This window comes from Capra hircus, chromosome 17 (assembly GCF_001704415.2).
Source record: "Capra hircus breed San Clemente chromosome 17, ASM170441v1, whole genome shotgun sequence".
NCBI classification, from domain to species: Eukaryota; Metazoa; Chordata; class Mammalia; order Artiodactyla; family Bovidae; genus Capra; species Capra hircus.
Window position 1 is genome coordinate 2,326,497 of NC_030824.1, and position 24,307 is coordinate 2,350,803.

General features: G+C 56.6%; 1 protein-coding gene and 1 non-coding gene across 4 annotated transcripts in view; one reads left to right on the forward strand and one right to left on the reverse strand.

Annotated features, from left to right (window-relative positions):
* Positions 1–24,307, forward strand: part of ASCC2 (activating signal cointegrator 1 complex subunit 2) — a 36,604-nt gene that overhangs the window by 10,358 nt on the left and 1,939 nt on the right. For all 3 annotated transcript variants that reach the window (XM_018061003.1, XM_018061002.1, XM_018061001.1), the window contains 15 exons: positions 169–339; positions 1,612–1,741; positions 6,264–6,331; positions 7,399–7,509; positions 8,374–8,486; positions 12,705–12,779; positions 13,204–13,311; positions 13,560–13,628; positions 13,848–13,922; positions 15,242–15,413; positions 16,676–16,890; positions 17,836–17,955; positions 23,023–23,116; positions 23,375–23,505; positions 24,027–24,126. In XM_018061003.1, coding sequence (XP_017916492.1) covers positions 169–339; positions 1,612–1,741; positions 6,264–6,331; positions 7,399–7,509; positions 8,374–8,486; positions 12,705–12,779; positions 13,204–13,311; positions 13,560–13,628; positions 13,848–13,922; positions 15,242–15,413; positions 16,676–16,890; positions 17,836–17,955; positions 23,023–23,116; positions 23,375–23,505; positions 24,027–24,126 — 1,752 coding nt within the window. The remainder of the gene's footprint in view (positions 1–168; positions 340–1,611; positions 1,742–6,263; positions 6,332–7,398; positions 7,510–8,373; positions 8,487–12,704; positions 12,780–13,203; positions 13,312–13,559; positions 13,629–13,847; positions 13,923–15,241; positions 15,414–16,675; positions 16,891–17,835; positions 17,956–23,022; positions 23,117–23,374; positions 23,506–24,026; positions 24,127–24,307) is intronic.
* On the reverse strand, positions 17,335–17,407 carry TRNAE-CUC. Its single transcript has one exon. It is a non-coding gene; the product is annotated as a tRNA-Glu (tRNA).

The following is a 24,307-nucleotide window of genomic DNA, read 5'->3' on the forward strand; positions in this document are numbered from 1 at the left end:
CGGGCCTCAGTGGCGCAGCCTGGCTGTCCCCTGTCGCCTAGCCTAGGTCAGCCTGGCTGTCCTCTGTCGCCTGGCCTAGGTCATCTTCCACGTGAGCCCCACACGGTCCCCCCACAGGCCCTCGGGCCTCAGTGGCTCAGCCTGGCTGTCCCCTGTCGCCTGGCCTAGGTCATCTTTGATGAGACCCTGCAGAAGTGCCTGGACTCCTATCTGCGCCATGTGCCCCGGAAGTTCGACGAGTGGGTGGCCCCGGCCCCCGAAGTCGTTGACGTGCAGAGGCGCCTCCACCGCAGCGTTTTTCTCACCTTCCTCCGTATGTCCACGCACAAGGAATCCAAAGTGAGCCCCGGGTCCTGTGGCAGGTCGCCCCCACCAGCTGACACCCCCACGCCCCTGGGAATGCAGGCTCTGGAAGTATCGAGTCTCCCCCTTGTCTCCCGCTTTCACTCCCGCCACTGGGGAAGAAGTCTGTGCCGCCTCCCTCGTCCTCTGAGCCGCCAGGTCGCCTGCGTTACGCCCAGTATTTCCACCAGTGGGGAGCCGAGGGCCCTGTGCCAGGGGATGCATGACTCTGCCTCTCCTTGGGCATCAGAGGGCGAAGCATCGATTCTGATTCTTTTTAGAGGACCCTGGATGTGCTGTCTAAAAGCCTTTACTCCCCCACCCCGGGTTTATTTTTGTTAATTTAATTAATTTATTTGGCCAAATTGTGTGGCACTTGCAATCAGGCTATTCCCCGACCAGGGACTGAAACTGTGCTCCCGGCGGTGGAAGTGTGGAGTCCTAGCCACCGACTGGACTGCCAGGGAAGTCCTGCCCCCCGATTTTAAAAATAATAGCGCTGCCCTTAAACAAACGTAACAAAAATATTTTGCAGATAATGAGAGTCGCCCACAAATTTCCTTCCCTCAAAATAACCACTGTTAAGGGGCCTGTTCCTTCAGGGAACTTTTTTCCTTCCAATGTGTTTGTGTTTGTGTGTGTGGTGCCCACATATTTACTTTAAAAATAGTATCTTTTCTGTTTTTTTTAGCTTGTTAGCATGGAAACTGTTAAATATACACAAAAGTATCACGACTCCCACGTGCCCATTACCTGGCTTCAACAGTTAGCATCTTGCCTATCTTGCTTTCCCTCCCCCACTGAGTTTTCTGTTTTTCTTGGAGTATTTTATTTTTGTCCTTTTGAAGCTGTGCCGTGTGGCATGCAAGATCTTAGTTCCCTGACCAGGGATGGAACCTGAGCCCCCCTCCATTGGGAGTGCAGAGTTTCAACCTCTGGACTACCAGGGAAGTCCAGTCTTGGAGTATTTTAAAGCAGTCCCAGACATCATGGTAGTTTACCTGTAAATAACTTTAGAATGAATCCCCAGCTGATGGTTTCATAGGGAGCGTTTTACATAGGGAGCGTCTACTTCGTTTTACATTAGGGTGAGTGACTGTTGCTCCAGGTCAGTCCCCTTGGCTTGGGTGCATCCTTGGTGTGGACGGAGCTGCTTCTATTAGCCAGGCCCCCCCCGATGGACCTGAAGGTTATTTCCTGCGAGCCTCCTATTACCCTGCCACGCACGTGTTTGGGGAGGTCGCTCATCCTCTCTTTGCTGTTCCTTAGGATCACTTCATTTCGCCCTCTGCTTTCGGAGAAATCCTCTACAACAACTTCCTGTTTGACATCCCAAAGATCCTGGACCTCTGCGTGCTTTTTGGAAAAGGCAACTCTCCACTGCTGCAGAAGATGATAGGTGAGTAGGATGTGGGGCCCAGGGCCTGGGGTGGGCGTGGGTGGTGCAGAGATGACTCCCACACGTCCACAGGGGGATCAGGGCAGGAGCAGTGGGCGGTGTTTGGAAGTGGCCTAGCGGATGTGTGTGTCAGCTCCGAAAGGAGTGGCTCAGTGGCTGTGGGGGAGGGGTGACAGACAAGCGCTCCTCCAGGACCTCAGAGCCCCAGCGTCAGGCTGGGTGTCCCAGCCCAAGGAGGGGGGCGTTTGCTTCCGCGGTCACAGCTAGCCGTTTGCCTGAGCGTGCACTGGTGACTCCGCCGACGCCCCACCTGTGTCATCTCGGGTGATCCTCACAGCCACCCTGTGACGTCAGCAGTGTCACCACCCCCACTTACAGTTAAGGAAACTGAGGTTGAATGTTCGGGACTTGCCTGCAGGGTCGTGACTGATGCGTGGCCAAGCTGGGGTTGACGTCACGTGGGCCTGAGGCTCACATTCTGGGCCTCGGTCACTCCCCGCCTCACAGGTGACATGGCCGCCTCAGAAATGTGGAGCTTTGAGTTGCTTCTGAGAATGGACAGGGGCAGGGGTCAGAGGGGACCCCCTGGGGTTGTGGAGGGAATGGGCATCAGCAGCTGGAGCCTGTCGGGAGGCGGGGGTGCTGGAAAGTTCACGCAGAAGCTTTGTTGGGAAGCTCCAGAGGGGACAGTGGCCCCAGGGGTTTGCCTTGGAAGAGGAGCTTGTGGCAACTGGCCCAGCTGGTCACCCTGGACACTCCGTCAGCCCTCCTGACCCTGAGACTGTAGGAGAGGGTCTTCCTAATGCCCAGTTACAGAGCTCGGTCACCCCTTGAAATGGTTTCCTTCCTCCCTTCCCCTCCAACCCCAGTGATAAAGGTAATATAGGTTAATTTAGAAAATTTTGGAAGAGTATAAAGAAGCAGGAAAGTAATTACCAAATTCCTGCCCACCCCCCACCCCCAGAGACGATCATTTGGTGATTATTCCCTTCTAGTCTTTTCTCTGTGTATTTTTTAAAACTGTATTTAGGGCCTAATGCATATGAAATTTCACATCCAGCTTTTTCACTGGCACAACCTCTGGTTTCTCATTCAGGTCTAATCATTGGCCTGATCATCAGTTAAGGGAAAAGACCCTTAATAATCATACTGTAGAACGAGAGGATGGGGTGAGTACACAGAAGCAGCACGGTTAGTTAGAGAAACAATCATCAGGCCAGTCTAGTTGGAGCAGGGCATTCTGGGAGGGAGCATGGGGTCAGGGGAAGAAGCTGGCATCAGATGGTGGGGGGGTGTGGGGAGGGCTCCGAGCCAGGGACCTGGGGAGGGGTACATCACTTGGTAGCTAAAAGGGAAGGCCCTGGAGTCGAACTGCCCAGTCCGCAGCTGTATTCTGGGCTGTGTCCCTCTGACTCGGGCAGTTAGCCGCTCTAAGCCTGAGTCTTCTCATCTGAAGAAAGGGAAGACTGATGATCCGTCCGGCCTGTAGGATGGTTGTGGGTTGTGAATATGAGGTGGGGCGCAGCACAGAGCCTTGCAAGTTACAGACACTCAGTAAGTGTGAGCTCGTATTGTGACGAGGCCGTGGGAGCCTCTGGGAGCACAGAGCAGGGCGGGGAGCCATCCGCTGACCCGGTCGATCTGGCAGCACGCAGGTGGGGAGGGTGGTGATAGGAGGCCGTAGAGGAGGCCGGGCTTCGGCGTGGGCTGGAGGGGGAGAGCCTGGGTGGAAAAGGACTTCCGAGAGGAAAGTCGATGGGGCTTCGTGAGGTCGGCTGGAGGGAGTGAACTGGGGTTGGGAGGCAGGAGGCAGTGGAGGGGTGTGCTGTGAGTAGAGACAAGGTCAGCGTTGGGTCTGCAGGCCATCAACCGCTCTGAGGATACAGGAGAAGAGGCCGTCTGGCCGCAGACGGTTGAGGCTGGAGCGAGAGAGCTCCGCCTGCTGCCGGGGTTCCAAATCTTTCGGGTCACTTGACCCCTCTGAGAATCAGACGAAAGCTTGTCTCCAGGAAGACATAGCCCCTCATAGATTTTGAGCTGTTTAAGAATGTTCTCATCCCCAGATTAAGAATCTGAAATCGGTTTACGAAGGGAAGCACTGTCTTTGGCTCACGGAGGCTGGTTCACAGACAAGCTGGCAGGATCAGTCATCAGGCGCCCCTTCTTATTGCGTGCGTGTCTGTCTGTCTGTCTGTCAGTCTGCAGGCCCCCTCTTCATACCCTCCAACACACGCATTAGCTCTCTTCCCAACCCCTTGAGCAGAAGACAGGAGACACAGCATGGGGCAGCCTCTGCTTTCTCTGCCCCTGAAGCTCTTGAGCAAGGCAGATCAGCTGGAAGAGGGTTGACAAAGGAGACGGGGTGGGGGTGGGGGTGGAGCACAGGAACTGGCCGACTGTCCTTCGGGCAGAAGCCCAGGCCTTGCCCTGTCCCCACCTCCCACTTTTTTTTAACCTCAAGGCTGGTGTTGTGAATCAGTGAGTGTAATTGTGAAAGCTGGGCCTTTCAGTTAGGCTGTGAGACCTTGACCCCGCAGAGGATAGCCCTGGTCTCTTTGGCCATACCTCGCATCCACCCTGGGTTTCTGAACTGCTTCAGTCTGAGGACCAGTGCCATCGCTTTGGCTTTTTAATTATTTCTTTAGGAGATCAAAAGTCAGATCTTCCCTGTCACTGGGATCAGATAAAGGAAAAGAAAGAGACTCCAAAGAGCCACAGGGTAGACTGTGAAATGTGATCTATTTTGACGCTCATAGAGTGTCCCTGTTACTCAGGCCTGAGCGTGAGGAGGATCCTGAGAGAGTGCCTTCCTCCCTGCCTGGCGCTCCAGGTGTGGTGGGCACCGCCTTGCGGCCTGGGGATTGTAGGGGGAGGCCTGCTCCCGACAACTGGGTCGGGAGACTCTGCCTGCAGAGGGTGACACCTACCTTCTGGTGGACTTGGCGCTGGGAGGTCACGGCAGGCAGAGGGGGAGGGCAGTTTCATTCTGTGAGGCTGAGGATGGTGTGAGGGAAGAATGCAATTCGAGGGATGGGAGAGGGTGGCGGGAGATGCCAGCAGAAGCCAGATCTTGCAGGCCCTTTGTGCCACGGTCAGGAGTTCTAACTTGACCTTGAGGGTGTTGCTAGGAGGATCCAGTGAGGAAGAGCAGAGGAAGACAGCTCGGTCACTCACTCCCCGTTCGTCAAGAGCAGGAGGTGGGCGCAGATGGTCAGGGAGAACTTCCTTCACAGGCTGAGGGGTCAGCACCCATCTGGAGTGGGAGATGCCAAGCAAGCTCCTGCCAGTAACACTTTCTGGAATCCTAGGACCAAGTGGCCTCCAGAAAAGCATTTAGAGAAAGTCCAGCCACCTAATGACTCGCTTATACACCCAGCCCCATCTGGCCTCTGATCTCATTCATTTTCAAGCCCTCCGGGATGGGGTGAGGGCTGCAGGGTTATGTTGAAGGCAGCCAAGGACAGCCCTGCCCAAGGATGGAGGACACCTAGGACTCAGAGCGTCCTGACAGCCAGCCAGCCTTCAGTGCCAGGACCGCAGTGGGATGAGGAAGCCAGGCCCCGTTTCGAGGCGGTGCCATTTCGCACAGTCCTGCCTTCTCAAGAGCTGTGATCCTCTCTCCCTCCGCGTTGGGCAGCCGGAACACTTGGTTTCTGTCCCAGTGACCGTGTACTCAACCGCCACACTCACAGCAGCAGTAAACACTCGGGGCTTCCCTGGGGGCTCAATGGTAAAATCCAGCTGCAATGCAGGAGACAGGAGTTCGATCCCTGGGGCAGGAAGATCCCCTGGAGAAGGGAATGGCAACCCACTCCAGTATCCTTGCCTGGGAAATCCCATGGACAGAGGAGCCTGGAGGGCTACAGTCCATGGGATTGCAGAGAGTTGGGCATGACTGAGCGACTCAACAGCAACGCACACTTGGGGAAGGGCTTCATCTTCTGGGAATAACTGCACGTGTGTGATAAACCTCCCCCCAGGTCTTTGGCCAGCCTCACCTTGGATGGGGGCTGTGTATGGCCAGCAGGTTCAAAAGCAGAGGGTGAGAGAATTTCTAGAGAATTTCTCCAGAATTGGCCTTGCAGGACCCCTGGACTGTAGCACCCAGGTTTCTTGGGCAAAGCGATCACGTCTCCTAATTTTCCTGGATGACTCACTCCCATTTACAAAGCCAACACTGTCATACAAGGCACAGTGCCCAAGTGTGATCATTCCCCGGGGATGGCAGGGTGAGCAGGTTTGACCAGGGTGGGTGGGTCTTTTACGTAATTCTGCTGGGGCAGAGGTGCTTAAAAGGTTAAATTGTACTGAGGCGAGGCCCCTCCCTCACCCTGGGGAAGTTTCTAGGCTGGGCCAGAGCTCTGTGCCAGCAGGGCCCGCGGCCAGGACTGCTCTGGTGCAGGCAAGCTCAGGAGAGGGGCGAAAGGTCACAGAACATGCTGGCAGCCATGTGGGACTTGTCTTCCATCCTGTCCACCTCCACCGTCTTTCCCCAATTCCTACCTTTCTCTTCTCTTTTCAGGGAACATCTTTATCCAGCAGCCAAGTTACTACAATGACCTGGACGAAACCATGCCCACCATCCTTCAGGTACCAGCTCTTCGCCCTGCCCTGGGGAGGGTGGGGGGGATGGGGGTGGGACAGGCCCCTCCTCCTACCTGGAGATGTTGGTCTTCTTTCCTGCAAGAGTCAGGGAGAACTCTCCCCACCTCTTCACACCAGACACACCCCCAGACCATGTTTTCTACCCCTCACTTCATTCCTTCAAATTTGTCCTTTCCCTTCTCGAACAGGACTGAAATCTAAGGGCCGTCCAGCACTCACATGGAAGAAGCTTGGGGTGCACTCTGTGCTGTCTGTCAACAGCCATCTGCCCCTGAGGCTGCCCCTGTACATTTTCTCAAGTCTGAGCTCTGAAGCCTCATAGAATCATTTTTATGAAATAATGCTCATTGTAGAAACTTTGGAAAATTCCAAAAAAATAAATAAGTAGAAGAAGAAGATTAATCTTCCTCCGTAATCCCGCCACCAAGAGATAAGCACTGTTCACGGCACCTCCTAGAATTCTGCTGCTAGTGTACTTAAATGTGGCGCTCGGTCGCTAAGTCATGTCCGACTCTTTGCAACACCATGGACTGTAGCCCACCAGGCTCAGACTCTGTCCATGGGATTTCCTAGGCAAGAATAATGGCAATACTGGGTTGCCATTTCCTTCTCCAACTTAAATGTGGTGCAATCCACAATGAGCTCTGTTTTCCCCCTCACTATTGATTTGTCTTTTATTCAATACAGTTCCTATAAATCGCCCCCCCGGGCATCCAGGAATACATGTTGCTGACTGTATCTCTTAAATATCCATCCCTATACACTTGTCCAGCTGATCCGGGTCACATCCACAGGGTTTATGTACATTTCGTCATCATCATCATCCTCACCACAGTCCTGCGGGAAGGACGTCCCCATGATTCCCTTTTGACACAGGTTCTATTCTGAGATGGTCACTGAGAAGGTCACTGTCTCACCTGGTGTCCCAGGGACACCGGCATATATCCTGAAGATTCCAGGGCAGTGTTGGGGTCACCAGTCCCTCACTGCAGAATGGGGGTCCCTGCTGCCGGTTCAATAGGATGTGAGAGAGTCACCTCTTTTGTTCACAGGTCTTCAGCAATATCCTCCAGCACTGTGGTCTGCGCGGGGACGGGGCCAGCGCCACACCCCAGAGGCTCGAGGAGAGGGGCCGGCTCACCCCCAGCGACATGCCTCTCCCGGTGAGCCTGCCCTTCAGCCGGCTTCTTTCTGGCCAAGAGAAGGCCTGGAGCTTCTCCACTGCTCACAGCCCCTCACCCCACCCCGCAGGCGGCTCGTCCCATGACACACGCTTTAGGACATTTCAGCAGGCTTTCTCGCTTCATTTATGGAGTTGCAGAGGGACAGCATGGAGGTTTAGCCTTCGCTTAGTTCAGCTGGACAGGTTCCTGGGTGCGTTTCTCATGGGGCCATTCATCCATGGCACCAGCATGCCCCAGCACATGCCAGGCCCCCAGGCTGGGCCATGAGGCCCAAGGGGTTACAGAAGCAGATGCCTGTGTTAGCATGGGAGTTAGCGCAGGGATGAGGGTGCGGTGGGCTGCCCTCCTGCAGCTTGCGCTGTCGTGGGAAAGCAGGCCTTAAACAAGCGTTCCAGAAAAGGGCATAGCGAGTGCCGTGGGAACAGGGCACGTTGCCCTGTGAACTGCAGATAAGTTCCCTTATCTGTAAAGTGGAGATCTGACCTGTGGCCCAGCCTCTTGTTTGAGCTGTTGGGAGAATCAGGGAGCCCTGCCTGTTCTCAACACGCTCTCCAGACCCGACGGCGAGTGGGGGCTGGGTGTCTTGGCCTCCCTGGGCTGTAATTTCTGTGTGGGACCTCCGGCCCTGTCTTCAGATTCAGGGATGGGTTCTCCTTCAGCTTCAAAGAGAGAATGGTATTAACCTGAAGCGAAAGGTCACCCTCGACCCCCCTGGGCACGCATCCTTTGGAGCTGCGGCAGGCGGACCCGAGGGGGACCCTGGGCTCTGTCCGCTTTGCCTCAGACCCTCGGCAGGGCTATCCCTGGGGGGACTAATGCAGTGTTTTTCCTCCGGCCTGACAGGAGTTAAAGGACGTCGTCCTCTACCTTTGTGACACCTGCACCACCCTCTGGGCCTTTCTGGACATCTTCCCTCTGGCTTGTCCGACCTTCCAGAAACACGACTTCTGTTACAGGTACAACGGTTGCAATCGAGGTTCGCGTTCACATCCACATTCAGCCAATATTTACTGGACACTTAGAACCTGCCGGGCCCCCTCTTCCAGCGCCTGCCTGCCTGGAGGCTGCATTTGAGAAGGACTTTTACTGGGGGGGCTAAGAGCAGGGAAGGAGAGGGAGAAAAACGCCAGCCAAGTGCGGCGCAGTTTCCGTTCAGACCCGGTCTGCTGCAGAGCCCCTGGCACGGGTGGGCACAGGAGTGCAAGAGGCTGAAGAGGCTCAGGCTGAGGACTTCGGCCTCCAGCGCGGGGAGGCGCGCACGCGAGCAGACGTGCATCCACGTGGGGCCAGCTGGTGGGGCTGCACCAGGAATGCAGACGAGGGAGCACGGCTCTGTCTGGAGGAATAAGAGACGGTTTCAGAGTGATGCTTAGATGAGACCTTAAGAATGAACAGCAACCTGCCTGGCAGAGAAAGCCTGCAGTGGCCCAGATGGTGAAGAAAGCCGTGCAGTGCAGTATGACGCGGGGTGTGAGTCGGGGAGTGGGCTTGGGGAGCAGGTGACCACAAGATGCGGCCCCAGGGAAGTCAGACCTGCTGTGTGACGTGTGTTGGCAAGGAGTGGGGCCTTTATCGTGGAGGCAGGAGGGAGCCCTGGAGGCTTCTATCCAAAGAAGTCGTAGAAAGATCCTGCTGTGATGGAGAAAGACCAGGAGGATACAGCGGAGGGAGAAAGGCCTTCTTTGCCCACTTAGCCCCTTGGGCATACGTTCCTTGAGCAGTGAGAAAGGGGTGCTGGGACGGGGGCTGGTAACTGGCTCGTTGCCCAGCAACTGTGGTGGGTGGGGGGCTGTCCTGCTGTCAGTGACCTCCGCCAGGCATCTCCCCCAACCATTCTGGGAGCTATCCAACTCCATCCCCCCGCCCTCTGTCCACTGGGTCATTTGCCCAGCTACTCCACAAAATATTTATCTAGCGCAGACATGTGCCAGAGATGGCAGCTGGTGCCCTGAGCCCACCGGGTCCCCTGAGCTCTTGAAAATCAGACGTGAGGATTGCTCAGCCTCCCAGAGAATGTTAGAAAAAAGCGCCAATCCACACTGTCCCCAGAAGAAAAGGGTGGGGATAGGACTTTTAAAAATGTTGTCACAATTTTTTAAAAGGTATTTACCTCATGGTAAATGTGGCAAACTGGAAACCTGGGAACTCCCCCGAGGTAGGAAATGAAAATCACTCTGGACGATCAGGCTGTTCTTAGACTTATTTTCATTCACCATGAGCACTTTCCCATTTTGCGACAGCATCTTCCCAAATGGGGCACAGATGGCCTTGGAAAGGGTCTCTGGAGATGGGAGGGTCCTTGCCGGAAGAGCTGAGTTTCCCAAGAGGTACCTGGAAGGCATCACAATGGACATGAGTTTGAGTAAACTCCAGGTGAAGGAGAGGGGAGCCTGGTGTGCTAGAGTCCATGGGGTCACAAACAGTCAGACTCGACTCAGGGACTGAACAACAACCCCCACCCCCCCCCAGGGCTGCAGCTCCACCTACCTCAGGGTGAGGAGGAAGAAAGGAAAACACTTTTGACTGCGAGTGACCCTGCCTTTGGCAAGAGATGCGGCCTCAGACACACAAATAGCCTGAGGCTGGCTCAGCCTGTTCCAACTGTGCTGGAGGCCAGGAAGGCGTGCTGAGCAGAGTCCTTGGTCCCCTCCCAGGGCTCCAGGCAAGGGGTTACCTCACCAAACAGCCTCCAGCTAATCTCTCTGAGCAGCCTTCTCTGCCTTCCTCTCTTTCTGTCCTTTAATTTTATGAACAAATAATATATTCACAGGGTGTATAAAACACACCTTTGAAAAGTCTCCCTACCCCCCTTCTCCACTTCTGTTCCTTACACACAACCATTGGGTTAGTTTTTTTGTGGAATTTTCCAAAGATATGCATGTAAATATGCACATATATGCAAATAAACACATTATCTACCTCCACCCTCTTTTTAATATTTCATATACTGGCATATTGGGCATCCCACGTGACTCAGCGGTAAAGAATCCCCCTGCCAGTGCAGGAGACTCAGGGGATGCGGGCTAAATCCCTGGGTCAGGAAGATCCCCTGGAGGAGGAAATGGCAATCCACTCCAGCGTCTTGCCTGAAAAGTCCCATGGGCAGAGGAGCCTGGCAAGCCACAGTTCCTGCGATTGCAAAGAGCTGGACATGACCGAGCACGCACACATCCTGGTATATTATGAGTGCTGTGTGTACTGTAGGCATTCTGCTTTTAAATTTAATGCATATCTGTGCAGGGACCACCTTCAGTCTTTGGTATCTCTGAGTAGAACTCCACTGTGGGGGACCCCAGACCCCAGAGATGGCACTTTAGGTTTTTTCCAACTGTTTGCTATTACCAATAAATAAATAAATAAATAAATTGCCACGAAGGCTAACTTTGCACCTAGGTCACTGTGTACCATTGCAACTATATCTGAGGAATAAATTCCTAGAAGTAGAACTGCAGGAACAGATGGTACATGCATTTGAAATTTTCACGGATTTCGCCAAATCACCCTCCATAGGGGCTGTTTCAATTTACCCTTTCACCAGCAGTGTGTCATGGCAACGCCTGACTCTGTTTGAGCCAAACTGTCCTCTCTGTCTTCTGGGTGCCACGCTGTGGGCCTCAAAAGCCCCGCCCCTTTTGGCCTGCCTACCCACGTCTACCGACAACCCCACACCAGGAAAAAGTGGCCAGGAGCCAGCGATCGACAGACGAATGTTTACAGGGCACATTACATTTGCTGCTGCAAATTCAGCTCAGTCCTAGGAAATCAGCTGCTTTTCTGGCTTTGGGAACTTAAGATGTTCAGAGATAGAATTATGCCCCGGAAGAGAGGTAGCTGCATTTTAAGGTGTAAGATCAGCATCTTCTGAGCGCTGTGTGTCTGGTTCGAGATAGGAATAGTCACAGGGGTGAGCTTATGGTCAGGAAACGTGGCTAGGTTGGAGAGTTGGGTTTTGTGTGTTTTTTAATTGGAGTATAGTTGATTTACAGTGTTCTGTTAGTTTCAAGTGTCCAGCAAAGTGAATCAGATATATATACATATATATACACACATATACATACATATACACACATATACATATATACACACATATACATATATACACACATATACATATATATACACATATACATATATACACATATATACACACATACATACATATATGCACACATACATACATACACATATACATATATACACACATATAAATGCACATATACATGCATATATACACACATATACATATGTACACATATACATACACACACATATATGCACACATATACATACATATATACATGCATACATATATATACACATATACATACATACGTGTACATATATAGGCTTCCCTGGTGGCTCAATGGGGAAGAATCTGGCTGCCAATGCAGGAGACGCAAGTGGTTGGGAAGATCCCCTGGTGAAGAAAATTGCAACCCACTCCAGTGTTCTTGCCTGGAAAATCCCATGGACAGAGGAGCCTGGCAGGCAATGGGCCATGGGGTCGCAAAGAGTCAGACAACTTAGCAACTAAACAACAACAACAAAATATGTGTGTTCCATTCTTTTTCAGATTCTTTTCTCATATAGGTTGTTACAGAATATTGGTTAGAGCTCCCTGTGCGGTACAGTAGGTCATTATTAGTTACCTCTTTCATGTGTACTAGTATGTATACGTTAATCTCAATCTCCTAATTTAGGGGATGGAGAGTTTAAGTCTGAGTTGAGGACAGGTGGCTGTGCGGTTACTAAGGTGAGAAGCCAGCTTGGCTGGCCTGTACCGGGTACAGATGTACCAGAGAGAGGAGTTCCACTCTGATATCATAGGAGATAGGGAGCTGCTGGCAGTTTCTGAGCAAGAAGAAAATCACCTTGTACCTATCCCTCAAAGCTTGGTGTGTCCTGGGTGGCCCGCTCATTGCTCTGTGAGAACGAGCCCCTCTGGATCTTGGATTCCCATCTGAGCAGGGGGCGAGCTCCAGGTCACTGCCCACCAGGCTCTTCCTAGGACCAGCCACAGCGGAGCAATCTGGGCTGAGGGAGAAACTTGTCTTGGGGACAACCTGGCAGGAAGAAATGGGCCCTCTTGCTCCCTTGAGCGTGCTTTGATTTTTCTAAGGAAGTGTGAGATTTCTGAACTAATCCAGCCTTTCACCCTGTGTGTGTCATTGCAGGCTAGCTTCCTTTTACGAAATAGCCATTCCCGAACTGGAGTCTGCAATTAAGAAGAGGAGGCTTGAAGACAGCAAGTGAGGCGGGGACAAAACTGAGGGCTGTTGTGGGAGAGCCCCAGCTCACCCGTCCTGGGCATCGGCACCCCCTTCTCTATGTCAAGAGCCAAGGACCAGGGACGAGAGGCCCCGCAATTTCAGCTAGTGCTTCCCTCCCTACCTAGCAGCCTCCTGGCAACAAGGAAGCCTTTCCCCCTCAGCTGTTGCTCCAAACTCTTCCGCTGGTTCCTGAGCCACCATTTGAACTGACAGGTGGCCCTGGAACCAGCCAGCCTCTCAGAGCCTGTCGCCCTTTGCCAGCTGCTGTCAGCAGCGAACTGAGGCTTTCTCAGCCCCCGGGGGATGGAGGGTGGTGTGGGGGGCACCTGCAAAGGCTGTGAGGAAGCTCCCCTGGTGCCTTTCTGCCTCTCAGATCTACTTTTCTTTCGCTCTGGCCTCCAAGGCTGCTAGGTGACCTGTGGCAGAGGCTCTCCCATTCCAGGAAGAAGCTACTGGAGATTCTCCACACCCTCCTGAATCAGACCTGCCTCCTCCCAGTCCTGGAAAGCAGGTGGGCATTCGGGATCCCCTGCCCGCCCAGGCGGGAGAGCTCCCTCCCCAAGCCCGGCTGGGGTGCTGCCATCATTGCACGGGGCTCCCTCCCCTGACCTGGGGTTGCCCAGCAAAGATGGGAAACCAGGAAGAATGCCTCTTTCCTCCGACTGGCAGAGGGAGGCCGCAGAGGGGTGGGGCGGGTGGGGAAGGGGCCAAGCCTGTCTGCAGGGAGTGAGCGCATCCTCTTCTCTGTGTCCTGTCCAGCTGTGACAACATTCAGGGCTACATCGAAGACTTCCTTCAGATCTTCAGCTCCTTGCTGCAGGAGAAGAGGTGAGCTGGGAGTAGCAGCGGGGGGGAGCCCGGTCCTCCCACCAGCCCCAGGAGAGGCCTTTGGTAATAGAGCCCCTGCCCTGTGCTCACCACGATCTAAGCTTTTGGTATTTGTGGTTGGGCAGCAGACACGAGGAGTGGCAAACTAGCCTGGTGTCCCTGCCACCCTCTAAGTCCCGCCCCCGCCCCACCAACCCTCTGACTCCCGCCCCCCTCCAGGTTCCTGCGGGACTACGATGCGCTCTTCCCCGTGGCCGATGACGTCAGCCTTCTGCAGCAGGCCTCCTCCGCCCTGTATCCTTCCACCGCAGCCCCTGGGGTGCGCCCGGCCCTGAGTCCTGGGTCCTGGGTCCTGGGTTCTGCGTCCTGGGCCCTGACCGGATTGGACCCAGAGGAGTGGAGGGACCGTTTAGCCCCAGAACACGTGGGAGCCAGCTTTCCCTGACACCCTGTTTTGGGAGGAGAACACTGCTCTGATCCTCGGCGTACACATAGCCCTCCTTTCCCTGGTCTTTGCTGAGCGTCTGGGGCTGTGTGACCAAGAGGGGCTCAGCCCTGCCCTCGGGGACCTCACGCAGGATGGGAGACGGATAAGCAAACAGGCAGCGAGAGTGTCGCTCAGAGGCAGGGGAGTCAAGGGGAGGAGGGGGTGTCGCACAGAAGCGAAACCCAGGTTGAGAGTAGCACAAGGAACAGGAGATGGCCACGCCCTGAACCAAGTGCTCTCCCGGGCACAGCGTGGAGCCCACAGACGTGTGCAGCCTGCAGGGCGCCGAGGCCCGGGGTCTGCTGGGGGCCGGGTTTGGCCATGGCAGATGAGCCCTGGGGTGGCCCTTGCTGAGGAGTTTGGGGTGAGCCCTGCAGGTGCTGGGAGACCTGGAAGGATGTGAAGCGGAGGTGCACCTTGTCAGTCTCAGACTTCGGGTGGTGGGCGCTTGGGTTGGAAGCAGCATGAGGGAGGGACTTGCCTGGTGGCCCAGTGGTTAAGACTCCGTGGTCCCAGTGCAGGGGGCCCAGGTTCGATCCCTGGTCAGGGAGCTAGATCCCACACACCGTAACTAAAGATCAGAGATCCCGAGTGCTGCCACTAAGACCTGGCGGAGCGAGCCTAACTAATTTTCTTTTTTTTTAAGAAAGTATAGAGTGAGAGAGTCTAGAGCAACTACCCAGCGTCTGACTTGGCAGCACCCGGGGTACTGGAGAGGGACGAGGGCCCGGGAGGAATGGGCCTGCGGGCCATTTGGATGGCTGGGGTAGGTTGCTCAGTCCAGCCTCAGGGACAGACACCCTGTGGGCCAGCTTTTGCAGAAAGCCCACAACGGGTTGGATAGGACACCCGGTGGCAGTGCCCCCACCGGGCCCTCCTCCTCGGGGGTCCTTGTCCCAGGACCCTTGGCTGCCAGACCCTGGCCCTGCCCTTAGGCAGAGCTGCTCTCTGCTGAATGGCAGGTACTGGGTTTTGAGGCTCGTGCGGCCGTGGGCTGGCCTGCTTCCCCAGGCAGCCCGCGGTGCCCGCGGGGTGCAGCCCAGATGGCCCCTGGCCTCAGCCACGCAGTGAAGGGTGGAGAGAGGGCTATGGTCCCCGAGAGAGACTCCTTAACCTGTCCTCCCAGGGATGAGACACGGACCACCTACATCCTCCAGGCAGTGGAGAGTGCCTGGGAAGGGGTGGACCGGAAGAAAGCCAGCGGCGCCAGAGACTTGGCTGTGGCCGAGAACCCTAACGGGGTGGGGGAGACAGCGGAGGCGCTCAGCGGGCCGTCCTCACTCCCCCAGGAGGAGGAGGTGTGTGACGGGACTGGCCCGGGCAGCGGGAGACCTCCCTTCTCTGTTCCCACGAGGAAAAGGGTTTGTTTGGGGGTTGACAGCTTCTGAGCTGCCGGCCTGCTCCGCGCTGCCCTTCGAGGGTTCTGAGCCGAGGGCGAGCTGGAAGGCCTGTGAGGTAGGCAAGGCGCTTAGCCATCAGGGCCTCACTGCCCCCGACAAGGTGAAGCGCGGGAGCTTTTTCCTCATGAACTCTCCATGGGCGCACACCTCTAAACAGAGGGGAAGCCGCTGAGCTGGTGCTGTCGCTCCGGGCGTCGCCAGAACCCTGCATCACCGCCTCTGTGACCCTCCTGATTGGCCGCTGACCCAGGGCTCTCCCCTGCGTTTCCGGAGGCAGTGTGACTTGGGGATTAAGACGACAGTCTCTGGGGTCAGGCTGCTGAGGGGCGTGTCCTGATTCTGCCACCTGCCAGCTCTGAGCCCTTAGGCACATCCCTCACATGAGCCCTGGTTCCTCCCCTGTAGGGGGGAGTGGCAGGGTCCCCATCCCCACGTGGGTGCTCAGAGCTGCCACGAGGAGTGAGTGAGCGGCCCCGTGCCCCGCTGCCAGACACCGCTGCCCTTCTCTTAGGCCCTAGGCCCTGTGCCCACTGCCCCAGGGCCTTGGAGAATGGTGGTCCCCTCCCCACCACCTTTTCCCCATTTGGCTTCTTGCCTCAGACACAGAGGAGTTTTATTACTGTTTTTTTGATTTGTGAATTTCCTTAATAGAAAAGCTGAAAAAATTAACCCATTCCAAGCCAAAGGGGTGCTTCTCCACATCAGCCAGCTCCAGCGGTTGCTTTTCCCCTCCGACCTCAGTCGTCAGGCTGTCAGAGGGGAAAGGGCTGGTTCCCAGAAGCCACAGCCACTTGTGGACAGCCTCGTCCACACCAGGCTCTGTGCTCTGCACTTTTTGTGTATCGTCTCTTTGAACCATTTGAAAGTAACCCCATGAAGTAGGTGTAGTCTGGGGGCTTTATAAGGAGGAAACCAGGTTCAGAGAGGTTAAGTGCCCTGCCCAAGGTCACACAGCCAGAAGCAGCAGCTCAGCTGGTAAGCCGTAGCTCCCCTTTTCACAGAGGAGGACATGGAGGCTCAGACAGACTTAAGAGACTTGGCTAAGGTCCCTTAGCCAGGAGGGGGAGGGCTGGGACTCAGGCCAGGTCGCCTGACTCCGAGACCAGTGCTATTTGGGGCTCCCTGGCCCAGCCCAGGCATCCCCTCGGTCTCTTCCACAGTGCCTGGGGGCGGCCGCAGCCCCAGGCCCCACCGTGTGCGGTGTGGAGCTGGACTCGCTCATCTCCCAAGTAAAGGACCTGCTGCCGGACCTTGGCGAGGGCTTCATCCTGGCCTGCCTGGAGCACTACAGCTACGACCCCGAGCAGGTGATCAACAACATCCTGGAAGGGCGGCTGGCCCCCACCCTCAGCCAACTGGACCGCGGCCTGGACAGGTGGGAGCATTGGGTAGGAGGAAGCTCGTGGCGCCCAGACTGCCCTGGGGTCCTCGTCGGGGCCCTTCCCATCTCCTCTGCCTCCCACTCCTCTTTCTCCTGTGTCCCGTCCTCAGTACTTCCCCACAGTGGCAATTCCCAACCACAGAAGCTGATGTCCTCTTTGGGGAAACAGAAACCTCAGGCCCCCAGAGGTCGTTGCATGCCCCCTGCAGCGCAGAGTGGGCACCGCTGGGCCTCCCTGCTCCGCCTCCTGGGAGATGGGGGGCCGGGGGGTGACTGAGGGCTTGCGGCCCTCTGCTCTGATGTTGCTGCCTGCCTGGCCACTGAGGGAGCACAGCCAAGCTTCTCACTTCCTTCATACCCACCCTTCTTTTCCTTTGTTTTTTTTTGGTTGCGGGGGGAGGCTTTTTTGACCTCAGTATACAGCTTGCAGGATCTCGGTTCCCTGACCAGGGATTGAACCAGGGCCCTCGGCAGTGAGAGTGTGGAGTCCTAACCCTTGGACTATCAGGGAATTCCCCCACACCTACCTTTTCTGAGTTGGGCCCACTGCTTCCCTGAAGCCCCCGGAGGCAACAGGAAGGAGTGTAAACGGATGTTTCTGCCATGAATAAATGTTGTTTGTTGAATGAATAAGTGAATAACTTCCAGAATGAAGCTAGCTCTGCCTTTGAACCAGTTCTTCAGCCTCCATGTGCCCATTTTACAGGTGAAGGCACTGAGGCAAAAAAACCAGCTCAAGTGACCTCTGTCTTGCAGGGAACACAACCTGTATGAGTAGCGCGCGTGCAGGGTGGCCACCTCCCCAGGCTGGGGCAGGCTTGGGCAGGTTTTTAGCCCGTGTCCCACGTGTGGCTGTTACTGGGGAGCGGAGGCTCTGACAGGCCTCACGTGGGAGGGGGAGCATCCCCCTGAAATGGATTTCTGTGCCACCCCCCCCAGACAGGTGAAGCCGGACCCAACGCCCCTACTGACGTCTCGTCACAACGTCTTCCAGAATGACGAGTTTGACGTGTTCAGCAGGGACTCGGTGGACCTGAGCCGGGTGCACAAGGGCAGGAGGTGAGTCCGGTGGGCCGTAGGGTCCCAGAGACCCCAACTCTGCAAGTGCAGAGAGGACGAGAGAAACCCAGGGCTGTCATCTTGATGGAAGTGGTCACAGAGCTTCCACTTGGGGCTCCCCCATACCCCAGATCAGTATGCTCCCTGCAGCCAGGCTCCGGGCCTCTAACAGTCTGGCCTTAGGCTCCAACCTTGTGTGCAGAGTTAGTGAGTCCTCCTTGACAGCAAAAGGCCAGCAGGGCCAAACCGGCCCTTCTTCCCTTCTCCCATCTTCGGAGGAGTCCCCGGGTGGGAGAGCTGGTCAGTGCTCCTCCGAGGTGCTCCCTGACTGGCGCCTCTCCACCTAGGGACACAACGGGAGAAGGAAGGCCTCTGCCCAAGTGAATATATTACATTTGAAGGCCTTCCTACTCATTTTTGGTCTATGTCCTTCGTACTTTTTTGGCATTGAAAAGTCCATTCATGATTTATTCATTTATTCAACAAATATTTGCCTGGTGCTTCTAGGTCCTGGATTTATGAGGTGCTGGGGACATGGTGGGGGGTGGAACAGACACGGCCCCTGCCCACGTGGCGTTTGGACTGATCAGCTTGGCAAACAAGCCCCGTGAACTCATAGATGAAACAGATTCTCCCAGGTGGAGGCGCGCAGACTCCCAAGCCTCTACCTGGGCCTTCAGTCGCGGCAGAAAGGCTCCTCGGAGACAATGCCGTGGGCGGACGGTGGAAGGACGGGGGAGGGTCAGTTGTGCACAGCAGGCAGGAGAAGCTTTCCAGGCAGACCCAGCCGCAGGGGCGGTGGCCCCGAGGCCGTGGGGAGCATGGCAAGGGTCCTCTTCACCAGGACAGTGTACGTTCTGGAAGGATCCCCTGGCTTTGGATTGGGACCCCTTGGAGGGACTGAGAGTCAGCAGCCACACGGCGTGGTGGCAGGATCAGACGCTGACAGCCCGGTGCCAGCCCGCAGTGTTAATGGAGCCATTTCATGGAATCTACAAAGCTGGGGGCCGCTGGGCAAGTCCAGCGCGCCTTCTCCCTCATCACACAGATGGGGGCAGCGAGGGGCAGCGAGGGGAGAGGGCCCTGCCCAATTCTCAGGACAGGAGCCCCAGTGCTAGAAGCACAAGCCCTTCCCTGCTCCCGGGACCGTCCAGCGCTGGTAGAGTGGCCGTCTGAGGGCTCGGGGCCCTGGCACAGGGCAGCCCTGAAGCCATCTGGCTGGCTGGACAGGAAGCTATTGCAAACTGCTTAGTCACGCACGTTGCGACATCACCAGATGCGGGGCTGGCGACGTTGTCCCGCCTCAGTGCCCGCCCTTCCAGGCCCTGCTGCAGGAGAGGGGCACGCGGCAGGGGCTGTCCCCCTGCTCCAAGGGGCGCCCAGCCACCCGGGCAGAAACTGCGCCACAGACGTTCACTGGCCTCGTGCTGGGCAGCCCAGGGGTTGGGGTTTACAGAGATGCAAAAGCTCTGTTCATATGCGCATTATTTATTTATCCACTCAGCAAATATTTATTAAGTGATTGGCTGTGGCCAGATCCTGTGCTCGGCACACTGGGAGACACGGGGAACGGGGCACCCAGGCCTCTCCCTCCCATGGCAGAGAGACGTTGGGAATGACTTAGACCGATCAAGACGCTACAGAGTGGAGAGGGGCATGGAGGGGCATGGAGGGCCTCAGTGGGGTCTCCCATCTTGACGTGGGCAGGGCGGGGAGCTTAGGGCCTGTAACACACGAGAAAGCAAGCTGCACAAGGCAGGCCACCCTTGAGTTAAACCGTATGTGCGTCGTTACAGATACTCGAGCCCTAAATGGCGCAAGAAATGAGGAACTCTGTCCCCTTGTGGGACAGGCCGGTGCAGGGTAGGGCAGCTGAGGCGTGGTTGACCTGTGGTGCAGCCACGTCTTCAAGGTTGCATCTTGCTTTCTCGTGGCCCCTGGGTGGCCGCAACGTGATGTCCAGAAATGACCGGGCCACCAGGAAGTCAGGGTCAAGTCTTTCTGCATCTCTGTTAGAGACCAGGAGCCCTTTCCCAGTGGCCCCTCACGTGAGGGGGTGAGCTGGGGAGCTGGGCTCCAGGGCTCCCGGAGAAGAGGGGAGAGGAAGGACCTGTGCAAAATGAGGGGCTGCTAGGAGTGGGGGTGAGGTGAGGGGCTTGTTAGGTCGGTGCCAAGCACACGTGCTGCAGGTGTATCGTAGCTAGGGAAGGAGGCGGTGAGGGTAACGTGGGGTCCCCTTACTCCTTTCGACAGTGGTGCCCCAGAAGATAAGGCATTCTCTTTCAGATCAGTTCTGTTGCCCCAAAATGCTTACGCACCCTGTGTGCCTCATTGGAGAGTCACAGAGCACATTAGCCCATTAAAGGTTCTGATGAGTCCTATAGTCAGAGAGACTGGATTCCCTTTGTGAAGCTCAGCAGGTGCCAGGTCTGCTTCTGGGCATCGTCTGATTTCATCCTTGCACCATCCCTGGAGGCAAGATCAAGTCTCAGCAAGGATAAGGGGCCGGCCTGTGATCACAGCCCTCAGGAAACAGCCGAGCAGACTGGAGTCAGGAGACCTATATTCTGGCCCCGGCTATGCTGGTGGAAGCTGTGTGACCTTGGGAGGGTTACTTGGCCTCTCTGGATCCCCTGATTCCTCACCCGGAAAAGGAGGGCTTTACTGCCTCTGCAGGCCCTTTAGAAATTCAAAGGAGAGTGTCACCCCTCTAAGGGCCAATTTGAGGGCCAATCTTGAAGGACAGGCTGGAGCAGGTGAGGAGAAAGGTGGTTGAGCCTCAGGGGAGCCCGCATGTACCTGGACTTGAGGGAGGCAGAGGAGGCGCCCTGCTCCAAACAGGCCCTGGTGCTCCCGCGGCTTGGCTGACCTGGCCCTCGGGTGTGTCTGCTCCTGGCGGCTTTTGCCCCTTTCTTTCTTTCTTTCCTTCTCTGGCTTCATATGAGGGCCAGAGCCTTCCTGGACGAGGTACCCTGTCCTTACCTGTGTCCTCTCCGAGGACCCCGCTGAGGCAAGGGCACTTTGCTAGCCTTCTCTGTGGTCCTGCCGGGGAGCCACGTAACCAGAGGCCATGCCGTGTGAAAGAACCTCCCTCTGCCCACCCTGGGGACCGGGTGGACCAGGGGCCGTGGGGTGGGGCAGGGAGACTATGTCAGCGCTCATTCATCCTGGGTCCCCTGGCTCAGCTCGGGGCCCAGCACCTGGCAGGACCTCAGGATGCCTGTGTTGGTTGAACGGGTGCGCTTTTACCAGGGGCTCCACCTGAACGAGCTTGGCCCCTTCACTTCCTCTCTGCCTGTCCCTTCTCCACCCCTTAGCTTGGCAGAGAGAGCGCCTGCTGAGGGCCGAGGCCACGGTCACAGGCTCCCTCTCCTGGCATGAGGTGACAGATTCCTGTGGCCCGAGATGGTTCCCTGGTCCAGACCAAATATCTCCACATCACGGAGCTTCCAAGAGCCCTTCTCCAGCGCCTCCCCCGACCCCCCCACTCAGCCCCCTGCACCCCCATTCATTTCTACTTTCCTTGTGTTTCCAGGACGTGTGGGCCTTCATCTAGCACACTTCTGCTCTTTGCCACTAGACTGAGTTCCATGAGGGCAAATCCAGATCTTACGCTTCTGAATCTCTCCCCAGCCCAGCTCATAGTAACCCCTTATTAAAAACTTGAAGGGGGCCTTCCCTGGTGGTCCAGTGGCTAAGACTCTGTGCTCCCAATGCAGGGGGCCTGGGTTCAATCCCTGGTCAGAGAACTAGATACCACATGTTGCAACTGAGGCCCAGCGCAACCAAATAAAAACAAAAACTAAAAAAAAAGTTGAAGGAAGCAGATCCTAACCTACCGTGCGGGGGGGCCCCAGGTTTGATCTGTCCCAGGCTCCCAGGCCAGACACAGCCCACCGGACTCAGGCGCCTGGCCCTTCCCACACTAAAAGCCTGTTAATAGAAGATTTTTATGGACGCTGCGGGCTTTGTGTCTGTGTTTTCCCCCTACCCCTGATGCATTCCAGAGGCCCGATTTCACAGCTAAGCTGGATTTTCTTGCCTGGCACCTCCTATTGATTTTCCCCTGCAGGGGTAGAAACTACACTCCACAGGCCTGTGTGTCTGACAGGCCAGGCTCTTCTGCAGATTTGCAAAGCCTCAAGTCCAGAGGCCTGAGTCACCGCCGCTGTGCTGCGGCTCACTCTGTTCCCAAACACGTCCCTCCCCGCCCCTGGCTGGCCTCCCCTGTGTCAGGACCGGAGTTAAACTTCCAGACTTTTCTTGCCGTGCCATCTGACATGGGAGATTGAACCGCAGGCCAGACAGGGTCCCTGGGCTGAAAAGCAAGGGTGAGAGGGAGGGGCTGGGGTCCCCGAGTGACTACGAAAGCCACCCGTGGGCTCACTGTTTCTTCGGGGTTTTGTTCCTTTGAAATGATTCCGGTGACCCCAGGCCCCTCCTCAGAGCAACCCGGGTTGGGGGTGGGGCCCTACCAGCCCTCTGTCTCTATTCATGTGCATAGATAAGGACATCCTCGCTGGAGGAGAGGACAGGTCTGGTCTGCCCTCTGCTTTTTGCACAGATGAGATCACACTGTGTTTCTCTGCGCTTGCTTTTTTCCCCTGGAGGATGTCTTAGAATTCTGTCTCCATCAGCACAAATTGTCGCTCTTGAGAACTGTCACCCAGCGTCATGTGGCCCCTGTCCTTGGGCCATGATGGACATGAGTTGCTCTCGTTTTTCACTTTTACACATAGTGCTGAAACGAAAATCCCCAGTCAGACCTCTCTGCGCGGGGGCCAACGTTTCTCCAGGGTGGAAGACTCGAAGGGGAGTCTCCCGGCTGAAAGGGGGGGACACGTGTTACACTCTAATAGCTGCTCCTTGGGGAGGGGCGCCCTCGAAAGTGGCTGGACCTGGTGAGCCCCACGCTCCCCGCCGGTGCTTGATCTCAGGTTGCGGCGGCCAGAGGCGGGAGAACTGAGCGGTGGTCTGTCTGGACCCTCGCGCTGCGGCCCCCTCCCGCTGCCCTCGAAGCCTGATGGTTTTCTTCCGTGTCTCCCCGCTGTTCCCTCTCGACGTCAGGAAGGAAGAGAGCGCGCGGAGCCTGCTGAACGACAAGCGGGAGGTGCAGGCGCAGCGGCAGCGCTATGAGCAGTACAGCGTGGTGGTGGAGGAGGTGGGCGGGCCGGGCTAGGGGCGGGGCGGGCCGGGCTAGGGGCGGGGGCGGGGCGGGCCGGGCTAGGGGCGGGGGCGGGCCGGGCTAGGGGCGGGGCGGGGGCGGGCCGGGGCGGAGGGGAGGGGCGGGGGCGGGCCGGGCTAGGGGCGGGGGCAGGGGCGGGCCGGGGCGGAGGGGAGGCGTCCCCAGGCGCCAGCCCCGCTGCGGGGGGCGGTGGGCCAGCCCCGGCTCCGCGGACCCACGCTTCGGCCGTCTCAGGTGCCGCTGCAGCCCGGGGAGGGCTCGCCCTACCGCGGGGACGATTACGAGGATGAGTACGACGACACATACGACGGCAACCAGGTGGGCGCCAACGATGCGGACTCGGATGATGAGCTCATCAGCCGCAGGTGAGGCTGTTGACGTGGAGGGTGTGGGCGGCCCTCCCTCAGCCTCTGGTTTATACAGATCTCGTGAGCAAGTCAGTGACCAAACCAGGGCCTGAACCCCAGCCTCCTGGTCCCATGCTCCCTCGAGCCCTAGCCAGCCCCTTGGCCGGTTGGTCCAGCCCACCCTGAGTGAGGAGCCATCAACTGGGTCTCATGCAGTTTTCCATTTTTCTTCTTAACTGCAGAAAACTTTCCCCAGTGGGATCTTAGGGAGGTTCCCCAACTCCCCCAGTAAAGGCATTGCTGCCCTAGAGAGGACTGGAGACCACCTCTGCCCCCAGCACTCAGCTCAGCCTCCCCGATGCCCCCACCTCAGACCTTGGTACCCACACAGAGTCCTGGGGCGGTAGCAAAGCTGACTCCAAAGGCACTTTGGTTTCCAGTCCTGGAGGGCCCTCTCAGCAGGACCCCCTCCTCCATTGGAGGCTCCGCTCTCCAGGTTTAATCTAGTCTTTGATCTCCCTTTCTGTCTCAACCCTCAGGCCCTTCACCATTCCTCAGGTGCTGAGAACCAGAGTGCCCGGCGAAGGGCAGGAGGACGAGGAGGAAGAGGAGGAGGAGGCTGCAGTTGAAGCCCCCAAGGTACCTGGTTGGCAACTGGGAGGTGGAGGAGAGGGTACAGTTCTGAGGGGTGAGTCAGGAGCTGTGCCCCACTTCCCAGAGCCTGGCCCTGAGGCATTTTCAGCATCACTGCCCGGAAAGGGGGTCCCTTTGAGCCCAGGATGTCTGCTTGAAGAGCTGCCGGCTTAGAAACCTTCTCCAA